The following is a 13,631-nucleotide window of genomic DNA, read 5'->3' as shown; positions in this document are numbered from 1 at the left end:
TACCCAGGTGCCCCAGCTGCTCATTTTCTTCAGCAACTTCCTCAGTAAGAGATCATCAACATTTGAGGCAACCTTACTTTCATGAAACACTTATATGCACATAAGCTCATTTAGTCCTTACAGTGCACTTGAAAATGTGGGGAAAAGGGAGTTACCCTTTTATGCATGAGGAGACTCAGCCTTCAAGGAGTTAGGACTTACCTACAGCCATGCAGCTACTAAACACTGGGAATCCAGATCTCAAACCCCAATCTGTACAGCTCTAAAGACCGTGCCCTTTGAGCAAGGCCCGGTTGCCTTTCTCAAGGGTGAGCTAAGTCTATAGCAATAATCAGCAGTTAGCAGGAGCCCAGAAGTGCCCCAGTAAACTGACAGGTCCATGTGTGTCACTCCCTTGCCCTGTCTACATTCCAGCCTCCCTGAGGTCTGGGAGCAGAGCAGGGCCAGTCAAGTGGCTGTTTATGTAGGGCAGATGGCACTTCTGCCTTCACTGAGCAGCAAGCAAAACTGGCGTTGGTGTTGACCCTTATCAATGCTGGAGTGTAAACTGTGCCAAAGAGGGCACCTGGGTGGCTCAGTGGGTTAAGCTGCTGCCGTCAGCTCAGGTCATGATCTCAGGATCCTGGGATCGAGTCCCGTATTGGGTTCTCTGCTCGGCAGGGAGCCTGCTTCCTTCTCTCTCTCTCTGCCTGCCTCTCTGCCTACTTGTGATCTCTCTCTGTCAAATAAATAGAATCTTTTAAAAAATAAATAAAATAATAAATAACTGTGCCAAAGAGAACAAATTCTTGTCCACACAACATCCCAGAATAGCACTTCTCTCCGCTCTTGAGAGTTTCCTGGTGTCCTAAGGTTAGAAAAGCTTGCCTGGAGTGTCTTTTAGGGCAGACCAACTAGGATATAGTTCTGGGTTCATTCTCCATTCCTTTTGTAGCATTTGTATAATTTAACATTTATTATGAAGTGTTTTCACAGTCATTATCTTATTTGATCCTTCCAGTGGTCTTGTGGTATGGAACACTGGGCAAGTATTCATTCCTACCGGTAAAAAATAGAGAGAGAGATTTGGAGGCTCTGAAGAGTTGTGCCTTCCTGCTCTTGGTTTCTTCCCTCAGTAGTAGCTCTAGGGTTCTTTGTTCCCAGACCATATATAGGGTTTATACATAGGATGTTAGAATTTACTCTTTTTATGTTGACACATATTTAGAAAAGAATTTTTAGGTAAATAGTCTATAATCTCCTGAGGCCTGATGGGACCATGTGGCATCATTAAGAATTGACTTGGTCTGATTATGGTATTGGTAAATGGAAACAGGTACTCTCTCACTTAAACGTGAAAAGCCTTTAGGGCATGTAGAAAAGGAACAGATCCTATAATCCAGGAAAGAGAGAGTCTGGGATTCTTGTATTCTGTGTTTATCTAAAAATATGGTTTCTGTGAGAGGTAGTATATTATTTTTGAAATATGACCCTCCTGAATGCCACAATCTAAGTGGGTGAGGTAAGATCATAGACAAAGATATATACAGTTGAAAGGTATTTATTGAATGCAAAGAGGAGAAAACACCCACAAAACCATGGGCTGTGGGAAGAAAGCTGCACTAGTGACCAGAGGTAGGCTTTCAGAGGAAAGCATCTTGAGTCTTCATACTTCCAGTACTGGCTAAGAAAGGTAAGCAGAGCCCAATGGAGTGCCTGCCCACATAGGCACACGAGTGAGAAGCAGCCTCCTGGGGTGGGGAGTGCACATGGAATGGGGCCTGTTTGGAAGCTCAGAGTGGACCAGGGAGGAGTGCCCAGCTCTGATGTGAAGAACAGCTGAGGCAGGGACTCAGGGGAGACTCTGGGCCTTCTGGAGCCTAGGGAGGGGAACAGCAGAGAAAGCACAACACAGCTGGGTGTATGTGGAAGCCAACCTAACGGATAAGAATGGCCTTCGCCAGCTTAGAGACATGGGCAATACAAACAGGTCATTAGAAAATTCAGACCATAAGAAAGAGTGGGAAGGGAAGAGGGAAGGGAGGGAGATCGGCAGAAAGACAAAAACAAATTACATACTAGTTAGAGGCCTAATACCCAATTTAAAATTTTTTCCCCAATTAAAAAAAATTTTTTTCCCGGTAATCTCTACACCCAAAGTGGGGCTCAAACTCACTACCCCAAGATCAAGAGCCACATGGCTCTTCTGACTGAGCCAGCCAGGTGCCTCTGCCATTTTATTTTATTTTAGGAAGATTTTATTTATTTATTTGACAGATCACAAGTAGGCAGAGAGGCAGACAGAGGGGGAAGCAGGCTCCCTGCCGAGCAGAGTGGGATCACAACCCGAGCTGAAGGCAGAGGCTTTAACCCACTGAGCCACCCAGGCGCCTCTGCTATTTTAGAAGTTAACCAGTATTTTCTTGTCCCACCCCCATTTAGCTAGCTTTCTCAGTAGGCATTCTGTTTGTGCATCTACGACAGAACTCAAGTTGGAGACTGCCCAGGGTACTGACCTGTAAGTGATTTGGGACATGGCATTGGACTCTGAGAAACTGAGTCTGAGGGAGTTTCGATGATCTGTCTTGTAGGAAGCTTCTGTTTTAACTGGGGAGACACGATGACAGCACTTGTGAAAGCAGAAGAATAATCACCTCCTATTAATGTGATGCCAGTTCTGTACAGGAGTGAACTCTGAGCTGGGAACAGCCTTTTGGTAAGCAGGCAGGGATTCCTGGTGCCCAACCACAAGCTGTTTAGTGGGGAGGGGTGGGAGCTTTTGCCGACCCAGTACAGGAGTCTGAGCAGCTGCTTACTCCTTCCCTGTGGCTGTTTCCTCCCCTGCACATTGGGATAACAACACAAGCTCATATTGTGGGCAACTGTAGCTGGTCACTGTCAGTTCCAGAGGCAGGTGGGAGAATTGCGCTAATTTCAGGGAGCTGGTTGCCATGTGTTTTCTTACCCCTTCCCCCACCTTGCTCTCCAGTGCCCGCTGATCTCAGCAAACTGCTCCCTTCTTCAGTGATTTTCCAGGGCAAAGAAAAATAATCAAAATGGAAAAGAATTATTATAGATTAAGTCTTTATTGTGCCTTTTTGTTTTGTTTATTTTAGAGGGAGAGTGCAAGCACAGGGAACAGCATAGGGAGAGGGAGAGAAAGAATATCAGACTCTCCATTGAGTGGGGGTCGGACACAGGGCTTGGTCTCACGAATCTGAGATCATGACCTGAGCCAAAATCAAGAGTCAGACCCTTAACTGGCTGAGCCACCCAGGTGCCTCTGTGGCTTTTTGAATCACCAGTTGAAGAATGAGTGATAATGTAGTTCTATCTGGCAGCATAGCACTGACTTTCTGAGGTTTGTAGGCCGTGAGTGCCATGGAGGAGGATATAGTATCTTTGAACACGTCTGGTCTTTCAGGAGCCCTAGTGCCTTGAGCCTGCAATTTACCAGGAACAAAGGCTTTGAAATAAGGGTTCTGGATCTGCTGGGCAGGTCCACAGGAACTTCCTTTGCTGGAAGGCACATTGGTGATGGGACATCGTTGTTGCTTCTGTCTGGTGTGGGAGTAAAAACCTGTGTCAGGTGAACAGCTAGTACAGGAGTTACGGAGGTAGATTTTATAAACAGAGGGTCACAGATGGACCTTTCTGAAATTTGTAAGAGCACAGTAAAGGTCCAGGTGACTTCCTGTGGAAGTTAGTGCAGTGAAGGATCTTACTTTAGCTGGTTTGCTTGGTGCAGTTCCTTTCTCTGTCTCTCTCCCTTTCTCCCCCCGCCCCACCGCCGCTCTTTCAAGAGAATTGGACCACTTTATATGAAAGAAGAAGCTGGGGCACCTGGGTGGCTCAGTGGATTATAAAGCCTCTGCCTTTAGCTCAGGTCGTGATCTCAGGGTCCTGGGATCAAGCCCTGCATCGGGTTCTCTGCTCAGCGGAGAGCCTGCTTCCGCCTCTCTCTCTCTCTGCCTGCCTCTCTGCCTACTTGTGATCTCTGTTTGTCAAATAAATAAATAAATCTTTAAAAAAATAAAAGAAGCCAATTAGCTAAAAAGTCAGACAAATAGCAAGTGTTTACCTTTCCAGACTGTCTTCCTGTTACCATCAGTGTATTTACAGTGTATATATATTTACATACACATGTATTTTTTTAAGATTTATTTTAGAGATTGAGAGAGCACTCATGTGCTAGTGGGAGAAGAGGGAGAGGGAGAGAGATAATCGGTAAGCAAACACCCTGCTGAGCATAGGAGCCCCATGTGGTGTTCAGTCTTACATCCCCGAGACCATGACCTGGAATGAAATCAAGAGGCGGACGCTTAACTGACTGACCCACCCAAGTGCCACTTTTATTTATATACTTTTTTCTTTTAAGATTTTTTAAAATTTTATTTATTTACTTTTAAAGATTTTATTTACTTATTTGACAGAGACATCACAAATAGGCAGAGAGAGGGAAAGCAGGCTCCCCGCTGAGCAGAGAGCCTGATGTGAGGCTTGATCCTAGGACCCTGTGATCATGACTTGAGCTGAAGGCAGATGCTTAATCGACCGAGCCACCCAGGCGCCCCTACTTACATACTTTTGCATATACTTTTAGTCAGCATTTTGAGTCCTTTATGTAAAACTAGTGTATGTAGATTTTTTCATAGTGGGTGCAGCCTATCAACTTGTCCCATCTGTGCCAAGATTCATTATCCTTTGAGCAGTCCTACCCTGTATTGTTAGGCTTTGTGACTTTTTTTTCTAACATCATAGTATGGCTACTTACCATTTTGGTACAGATTACTGTTAGTACTTCTTTACGTGTATTTCCCAGAGTCAAATCTTTTTTCTTGTTGATGTTCAACAACAAAAGGGGGAGAGAGAAACCTACGCAGACTCCAGGGAGAGTGAGGCAGCTTCTTGTTGATGAGAGGTTGAAGTCTAGAAAGGTTTTACATTTATGATTTGGCCTCTGGTTTTCTAGGAAGTCCAGTGGTTGCTACAAAGTAAAAGGATTTGAGTGTAGAGGCCAGTCAGACCAAGTTTGGACACATAGCTTTTCAGAGAATGAAGTGAATTGTTTCTGACATTACAAGGTGGTTTCTGCATGCCGCACCACACAGCCACTCCCTTGAAGAACAGGGACCAGGACACGGGGATGGTCAAAGGCTGCCTTCCCTGGGCCCAGCTTGTGTGGGTTGAATGTGCTAATGGAGCCTTCCCCAGAACATTCTGTGCAGATGGTGCTTTTAGGTCACAGTAAGGACTTAGTATTCTTGCCTCTAAGTGGAGTAAGACAGTATCTGTTTTTCTTTTTTAAAACAAAATTGTTAAATCATGTTTTGAGTTGAGGAACTTGTTGAAGTAGTCGACAACAGATTACTTTTTGTTGTCCACAGGTGCCATATTGTTGGCAATATGCACCAGACACTGCCTGCCTGCTTTCCTTCCTTTTTGGATTTTTTTTTTAAGTCTTTATTGATGTAAGTACTCTACACCTAGGATGGCGCCCGAACTTATGACCCTGAGATCAAGAGCTGCATGCTCTTCCAACTGAGCCGGCCAGATGCTCCTCTTTTGGATTTTTTATGCAAGTGTTTGTTTAGAACTTATTTTCTGGGCTCTCAAACTCCACCAGTGAAATAGACAGCTGTGGCCCTCCTTCTGGGGCCAGAGTTGGGCCTCCCTTGAGGTGAGAGGAAGGGATTAGGGACTCTCAGGCAGGACTGGCGTTGAAAAGGGGGGAGGAACGTATACTTGAAGGGAGACTGGTACAATTAAAGTACTAATGAGAAGACATCTTTGGAAGCTGGCTTTCCCTTCCTTCTCTCTCTTTTTTAAGATTTATCTATTTACCTTAGAGAGCATGTGCAAGAGAGTGGAGCGGGGTGGCGGAAGGAGTAAGAAACCTAAGCAGATTCCCTGCTGAGCACAGAGCCCAACACAGCGTTCCATTCCAGGACCCTGAGATCATGACCTGAGCCAAAAGCAGAGGCTTAACCCACTGAGCCACCCAGGTACCCCTGTATTTTTTTTTAAGAGTTTGTTTATTTATGATAGAGAGATAGTGGGAGAGGGAACACCAGCAGTGGGAGCAGCAGGCAGAGGGAGAAGCAGGCTCCCTGCTGAGCAGAGAGCCCAATATGGGGCTCCATATGGGGCTCAATCCCGGGACCCTGGGATCATGACCTGAGCCGAAGGCAGATACTTAAGGACTGAGCCACCCAGGCACCCCACCTTTTGTGTTTTTAAGAGAAGCAAAAGGCCCTAATGATCCAGCAAGACTATGCCCTCCCAGAATGTGCTATTAGCAAATGAAACCATTAGTGATCAGGTTTAATCACATATATAATCACTGTTGTGTAGCATGATAATTAGGTGCGGGCAATTTACGTAACTTACCATAACTAGTATCATAGACAACCAGATTGTACTTGTTCTTATCTTTGCCTGCTTGTAGTTTCACATGCAAGCAGCATGGGAGCTGCAGTTTTCTGGTGCCTGGAGTATGTCTTCAGCATGGCCACATGCACCTCTACCTGTCTAGAGGCTCTGGGACCTTTTACTCTGCCCTCTTCTGCCACTGGGTGGCCCACAGCTTCCAACCAGCACCTCTTCTCTCAGCAGCCTGGGTGCTGAGTGGCCCAGGATAAATCTTGGCTCACAGGGCCCCTGAGGACATAGAGCTCAGATGTTCTTTCTTAAACGTCTGTAAAAGGAGGTCAGCATGGACAAGCTATGTGTTTATTCTGCCACCAACAAAGTCTGCCTTGGCCCCTTGGTAGAAGAATGCAGGATGCATATAGCTGGGCAGCCTTATACTATCTCTGTGGTCTGCATTTTACTTTGTTCATGTTGTTCCTTGATCTAGAGGCTCTTCCTCTCTTCCCCAAATGCTGTCTCTCATTGAGGGTCCTGGGTAAGCCCTCCCTTCTCCAGGAAGCCTCTCTGAATACTCTTCTCTCCATGTGATGACCACCTACCTTGGCATTCTGGACTTCACATTAATAAACTTCATAGTTCATCAGCATTATTGGAGATGAGAGTATATCTGATTTGGAATTAAGAGAAAGTCCCGTTTTCTATATATTCTCGGTTTTTCCCCCCCAGCATATTGAGATATACTTGACAAGTAAAATTACAGTATATTTGAAGTATACAATGCGATGATCTGTAATTATAGATTTCCACAATTGAACCCACATCCATCACCTCACATATTCTGTGATAATGCTTAAAAGCTGTACTTCTCAGCAAACTTTAATTATGCAATAAATTGTTATTAACTCTAGTTACCAGGCTGTTCATTATACCCTGAGGCCTTACTCATCACTGAAAATTTGTATCCTTTTACCAAGCTCTCCTATTTTCCCTTCCCTCAGTCCCTGGCAACCACCATTCTCTGTTTCTATCTTTTTTTTATTTTTAAATTTTTATTTATTTATTTAAAATATTTTATTTATTTGACAGAGAGAAATCACAACTAGGCAGAGAGGCAGGCAGAGAGAGAGGAGGAAGCAGGCTCCCCACGGAGCAGAGAGCCGATGTGGGGCTCGATCCCAGGACCCTGAGATCATGACCTGAGCCGAAGGCAGAGGCTTTAACCCACTGAGCCACCCAGACGCCCCTATTTATTATTTTTTTAAGATTTTATTTATTTGACAGGGTGAGCACAGGTAGGCAGAGTGGTATGTAGAAGGAGAGGGAGAAGCAGGCTCCCTGCTGAGCAGAAAGCCTGACGTGGACCTTGATCCTAGGACCCTGGGATCATGACCTGAACCGAAGTCAGATGCTTAACTGACTGAGTCACCCAGGCGCCCCTTAAATCTTTCTTTTAGGTTCCACATACAAGTGATAACCATGCATGTCTTTGGCACATTTCACTTTCTGCTCTTTATTTTCTAAGTATTGTAGGACAACATCCATTAAGCCTCTATCAAAATACGAATGTAATCGTATCTAATATTTAGTGAGTGCTTGTTAACCATGTGGTAGGCACTATGCTAAAAGCCTCATACCTTCCAAGTTCTCACTTAATCCTTCCTATCACTAATACCACTGTATCAATGCCAAATTTAAAAGCATGAAGGTTCAGAGAAAGCATGCTGAACAAACCATATATTATAATATCTGAAAAGATAAAGGAAATATAATTACATACCTAGCAAAAACTAGCAGTGAGTATATCTGTGGGGTGAGATGGAGGCTGGCTTTTATTTTCTTCTTTATACCTTCGAAGGACCATTACTTAAACTTTTTTGTCCCCCTTGACACCTGTTTCTGTGTGGAATATGTAGAAAATACTCAGTAAGTAGATACTGGTTGAGGTAGAAAGTGAGGACCTCTTCTTTCCTTGGCTTGACTGGGTAGCTCTGATTTTTTAAGTTCCTTTCGTAGTTGGTACAGCTGTGCTGCTATTCATCTGGGAAGTTCCTTTCCTTTGTATTGCCAGAGTAGAGGCCTCCAGGGGTGGGAGGTTAGCTTGTCTTGTGGGACTCAGTTTCCCTGGCTGACGAAGACTCGGCCCTGGCAGCAGTGCTGGGAACTGACTGGCTGGCTTGTCTTATTTTCTTCAGCCCAGCAGAGTCGGGGATAGGCTGGGGGTGGTCTTCGTGTTTGGTGACTCCATGTACCTGATACCATTGTTGAGTGCCTGTTGAGCTGCTCTGCTTAGCTGCTCTGAACGGCCGGCTTACTGTTCCCATTCAGTGCCCTGCTCTGCTGCTCATTGCTCAAGGCCGCCCTGCTGGTGACAGCTGGGACGGGCCAGCCCAGATGCCCTTGCTGCCTGACTCAGCTGCTGTGCCCGCCGCTGCTTTTTTGTTTTTGTTTTAAGCTTTATTTGTGATGTTATTTGTTAGGTAACTTTTAAAATTTTGTTGTAATTTCAAACTCGTGGAAGAGCTGTAAGAATGGTATGATGAACTCTTGCGTACCTTTTATCCAAATTCACCAACAGCATTTGGCTCATTTGCTTTGGCTTGGTATGCCCTTCCCCTCTCTCCCTAATATGCATATGCACGCACACACACTTCTTGAGCCATTTCACAGTAACTTGCAGACAGTGCGCGCTTTACTTTTAAAAACTTCAAGATACAGTTCCTAAAATGAAGACATACTGTTATGTAATCACAGTAGAATTTATAAAAACCAGCAGGTTCACTGTCAACACAGTGTTATTACCTAATCCACTGTCCATATTCAGATTTTGTCCATATTCAGGTAACGGTCCCAGTGATGGCAGAGCTTTATTTTTAAAACACTCTAAGGCACGTGGCTGACTCATCCATTACGTTGGCTCTGAGGAGAGCAGCACCCGCAGGTGTTTGGGGGAAGTGACTGCCATGGGCGCCACATCACCATCTCCTTGTGTCTCCTCAGGACCAGAAGAGTAAGCACAGCAGCAATCACACTCAGCAACGATGTCAGCAGAACTGGAGACTTCAGAGGGGGTGGATGAGTCGGAGAAAAGGAGCTCCGGGGCCTCAGAAAAAGAAAACCACACCAAGTGAGTGGGCGCTGGCTGCGTGGAGTCCTCTGGGCTTAGGGCGCCGGGGTGTGGTCAGCGCCATGCTGACGCCGTACTGCCACCCCCCTGGGACACCTGACTGGGACTGCAGGGGTGAATAGCACCCAGCACCCTGGGCTGCTGAGCATTCTCCCTCTCTGTTCCTAAGGAAGCAGGTCAGACACTGCTAGGGGTGCTGAGGAGTGGAATTTGATGGTATTTCTGGTCTCTTTTTCCTCTTAGAGCCCGAAGTAGTTTTTCTTCTGTGCTGAAAAAGGGTCGTCAGGCAAAACTGGCACCTTGACCAGTGTTTCCCACTCCTTACAATGTGGGAGCAGCTCTGATCCAGGGGTTTTTCTTACTGGGTAGGGACAGTTCATGCTAAGCGTCAAGTTACCAGAGCCTGTTCTTCATTGTTCTTACTGTCTCGTTGTAGCCTTGTCACTGACAAATTGCTTTTTTGTATCTTGAAGTAATTGCTAATAATGAATGATTCTTAGCATGTAGGTGATAAGAGCTACTCTCTTAAAGAAGCCAGGAAAGGGTGGGCCGTGAGGGACCAAGTTTTGGTCACTCTGGTGCATGGATCGTGTGGACCATATGAGCTGCTACCCAGTGCCTCCATCTTTTGGGTCATATGTTCTTTGCCTTGTCGTGTACTGGCTGGGGTACTTAGCAGCTCAACTCCATTTTAAGTGGTACAGACCTACGTCCTGGCTCCCAACTGCCTCAGCCCGTCTCATCCTGATCCTACGCCTGGGCCCAGCCACATGTACTCCTGAAGAGGCTGTGGGTCCAAGGTGGGAGGAAGGCAGCAAGGCTGCTTTGGGACATCCACCGTCAGTCCACCACAGCAGCATGGACTGCCTGCTCCAGGGCGGCTCCCTGGAGAGGCCAGCAAACACTGTGGTGGGTTTAAAGGTGTGTGTTTCTTCAGGCACTGGGGGCCACAGAGGCAAAGCATTGTTCATTTGGGCCATTCATAGTTACATGGACACTGGTAAGGTGTGGGCCACAGTCATCCCGCATGTTACCCAGGTGCTTGGGGCCGACTCACATCTGTCTGCTCTCCGGCAAGGCTCTGTATTGATGCTGGAATGGAGTTTCTGACCAGCTTCTGCTTCCAGCCCAGCAGGGGCACACCCTGAGACGGGGAAGGGCCAGTGCACACATGTGCATGCACCCACGCGCACGCATACACAACCCCGTCTCCACAGGATGGCCGACCTCTCCGAGCTCCTGAAGGAAGGGACCAAGGAAGCACATGACCGGGCAGAAAACACCCAGTTTGTCAAGGACTTCTTGAAAGGCAACATCAGGAAGGAGCTCTTTAAGGTCGGTGACCTTGGTCATGGGTAGGGTCAGGTTGGGGGCCTTAGTCCCATGAGAAAGATCCCCGTAGAGCTGCCTGGAGGCAGAAGCTGGGCCTTTCTCTACCCATTCTCCACTCTTTTGACATCAGATTGTAGTTTTCATGAAGCTTAAATAGAATAGCAGAGTGGTGGTGTGCTGGAAGCGGAAGTATCCATGTTCCAAACAATTCACCACATTATTCCTTTAAGCAATATTAACGTTTCCTGCATGTGTGAAATGATTCACTGTATCAAAATGGGCTTCTCGGGAACTGGGGTGATGGGGACACGCTGCTGGAGCCTTCACCTGTAGCTCGTCAGATGCGGGGGTGGTGGGCTCAGGAGAGGTGCTTGCTGGTCAGGGCCCACAGCCCCTTCCCATGGTCTCCCCATTGCCCTCAACAGCTGGCCACTACCGCACTTTACTTCACATATTCAGCCCTCGAGGAGGAAATGGAGCGCAACAAGGACCACCCAGCCTTTGCCCCCTTGTACTTCCCCATGGAGCTACACCGGAAGGAGGCACTGACCAAGGACATGGCGTATTTCTTTGGTGAGGACTGGGAGGAGAAGGTGCGGTGCTCCGAGGCTGCCCAAAAGTACGTGGAACGGATCCATTACGTGGGGCAGAATGAGCCAGAGCTACTGGTGGCCCATGCCTACACCCGCTATATGGGGGACCTCTCAGGGGGACAAGTGCTGAAGAAGGTGGCCCAGCGGGCCCTGAAACTTCCCAGCACAGGAGAAGGGACCCAGTTCTATCTGTTTGAGAATGTGGACAATGCACAACAGTTCAAGCAGTTGTACCGGGCCAGAATGAATGCTTTGGACCTGAACCTGAAGACCAAAGAGAGGATTGTGGAGGAGGCCAACAGGGCCTTTGAGTACAACATGCAGGTACTGCTGGGCTCGTGTGGGAGGGGGGCCCTCTAATGGTGGCCACCAGCTGTCTGCTGAGCTGCAGTCTGCTAGAAAGTAGGACCAAATAGGCCACAGAGGGAATGAGCCCAGTGAGAGCTCTGCTTTGTTAGACAGCCTGTGTGTTTTTGCTTTGGGGAGGGCGAGGCCCTAGCACAGACGGTTTTGGGGAATTGAAACTGTCTTCCTCCCTCTTGCCATAGGATTCTGGTCTTGAGTGAATTTCCTTTTTAGTAGGTTTGCTCTGAAAAACACCCCTTGGTAGGTTCATGAAGAGAACCAAGGAGAATGAGAATTCCATTTACACGTAGCCTTTAGATAGGGCCAAGCCTGAGGAGGCTGATTGCAGTCCTCAGCACCAGGAGAATGGCATGGCCGAGGAGGGCAGCACCAGCCCCAAGGCAGGCCCATCGGATTAGTCTGACATTAGCAACCCTCCAAGGGCTACCTAGGATGGGTCAGCCCTGCTGGAGCCTCAGTTGTCACGTTCCTGTCATTCATGCTGAAAATACCTAGCCGCCGAATATGGCAAAGTGCCAGCACGCATGGAGTGTTTCAGGGCAGTGCTTTTGTTCTCTCCTCATTGTTTCTGCCTTGGTGGTTTCAGTTATGAGCCATGTTGGCTGGTCAGGGCCCAGGGAGGAGCCACCACAGTTGGCAGTGGTGGGATGCTGGGCAGCACAGGTGAGGTCACACCTCTCCGAGGGGGTGCCTAGAGAAGGGTTAGGTTGGCGTGGCCCGCCTTGCTGCTGATTTGGGGCTGCTCATGTACTGGTTTGCCCTCCTGAGCAAGCCTCACTGGTTCTGGCTCCCTCTGCGTGGGGGAAGAAAGAGAGTTTTCTCTGATAGCAGACTGTGCCGTCCTCTGATGGCTCTTCGTCCCTGCTTCTGCAGATATTCGATGAACTGGACCAGGCTGGCTCCGTGTTGGCCAGGGAGACCCGGGAGGATGGGCTCCCTGTGCACGATGGGAAAGGAGATGTGCGCAAATGCCCGTACTATGCTGCTAAACCAGACAGAGGTAGGTCTTGCCTGTCTCAGACTCTCCTGCCAGGGTGGGTTGTGTCCGTGTTCCCCACTGATGTCCTGTCCCCACTGGTGCCGCCACACAGGTGCCCTGGAGGGCAGCAGCTGCCCCTTCCAAACAGCCCTGGCTATGCTGAGTACTCCCAGCCTGCAGTTCATTCTGGCTGCTGGTGTGGCCCTGGTTGCTGGCCTCCTGGCCTGGTACTACATGTGAAGGAACCATCATACCACGTTGGCGCCCTCCTCCCGAGTGACCACTGGCCTGCCCCCACCTCCACCGGTGACTAAGCTACCACCTCAGGTGACTTTTTTTAAATGCTGGTTTTGAGAAAACAAGCAACCAATAAAGGCCAGACGCTAAAGCCTCTGCCTGTAGCATCCTCTCTGTGGGCTAGCTGCTGAGCTGGCTGTAGGCCGACCATTCCTGCAGCCATTAGGCTGTGGTACCAGAAGCAGCCAGCTCAGCTCAGTGGGCCCGTCTGGGCATCTGGAACCGGCTCTGCTCCTGGGGCGTCCACACTGCTCACCCCGAGGCTCCTTCCCTTCATACTTCCTTGTGTTGGCATTTAGGTGGGTACCTTTCCCCTGATGGGAACAGAGCAGCCAGCAAGCCTAGGCTGCTGTAGCTCGGAGGGAGGGAGGGTGGCTTGGACCCTGCCTCAGAGGCCTGGGGAGCTCCGCCCAGAACAGCCAGTCCTCATCCCTCTCAAGCAGAAACCCTGGGTGGGTGGGCTCGGGGCTCTGTTTAGCCGTGGCCTGTCTCCTCCCTTGACCTGTGTAAATGCTACAGCACTCAATAAAGTGGACTCTGACAGCTGCCTCCCTCTTTCCAAACGGCATGATTGTTATCTCTCTCGGCC

The 13,631-nt window shown here is 48.2% G+C and overlaps 1 protein-coding gene across 3 annotated transcripts in view; it reads left to right on the top strand.

Moving 5' to 3' along the window:
- HMOX2 (heme oxygenase 2) overlaps positions 1-13,590 on the top strand; it is a 31,053-nt gene extending 17,463 nt beyond the window's left edge. Inside the window, exons 2-7 of one of the 3 annotated variants that reach the window (XM_045994289.1) lie at positions 2,571-2,695; positions 9,349-9,475; positions 10,603-10,810; positions 11,233-11,724; positions 12,640-12,766; positions 12,858-13,590. In XM_045994289.1, the coding sequence (XP_045850245.1) occupies positions 9,390-9,475; positions 10,603-10,810; positions 11,233-11,724; positions 12,640-12,766; positions 12,858-12,985 (1,041 nt within the window). In that variant the 5' untranslated portion in view covers positions 2,571-2,695; positions 9,349-9,389 and the 3' untranslated portion in view covers positions 12,986-13,590. The remainder of the gene's footprint in view (positions 1-2,570; positions 2,696-9,348; positions 9,476-10,602; positions 10,811-11,232; positions 11,725-12,639; positions 12,767-12,857) is intronic. The other 2 variants (XM_045994290.1, XM_045994288.1) reach the window with 2 other exon arrangements.
- Positions 13,591-13,631: the final 41 nt, after the last annotated feature.

This window comes from Meles meles, chromosome 21 (assembly GCF_922984935.1).
Source record: "Meles meles chromosome 21, mMelMel3.1 paternal haplotype, whole genome shotgun sequence".
Taxonomy (NCBI): Eukaryota; Metazoa; Chordata; class Mammalia; order Carnivora; family Mustelidae; genus Meles; species Meles meles.
Note: the sequence above shows the minus strand (reverse complement) of the source record. Positions and strands in the feature narration are given on the sequence as shown.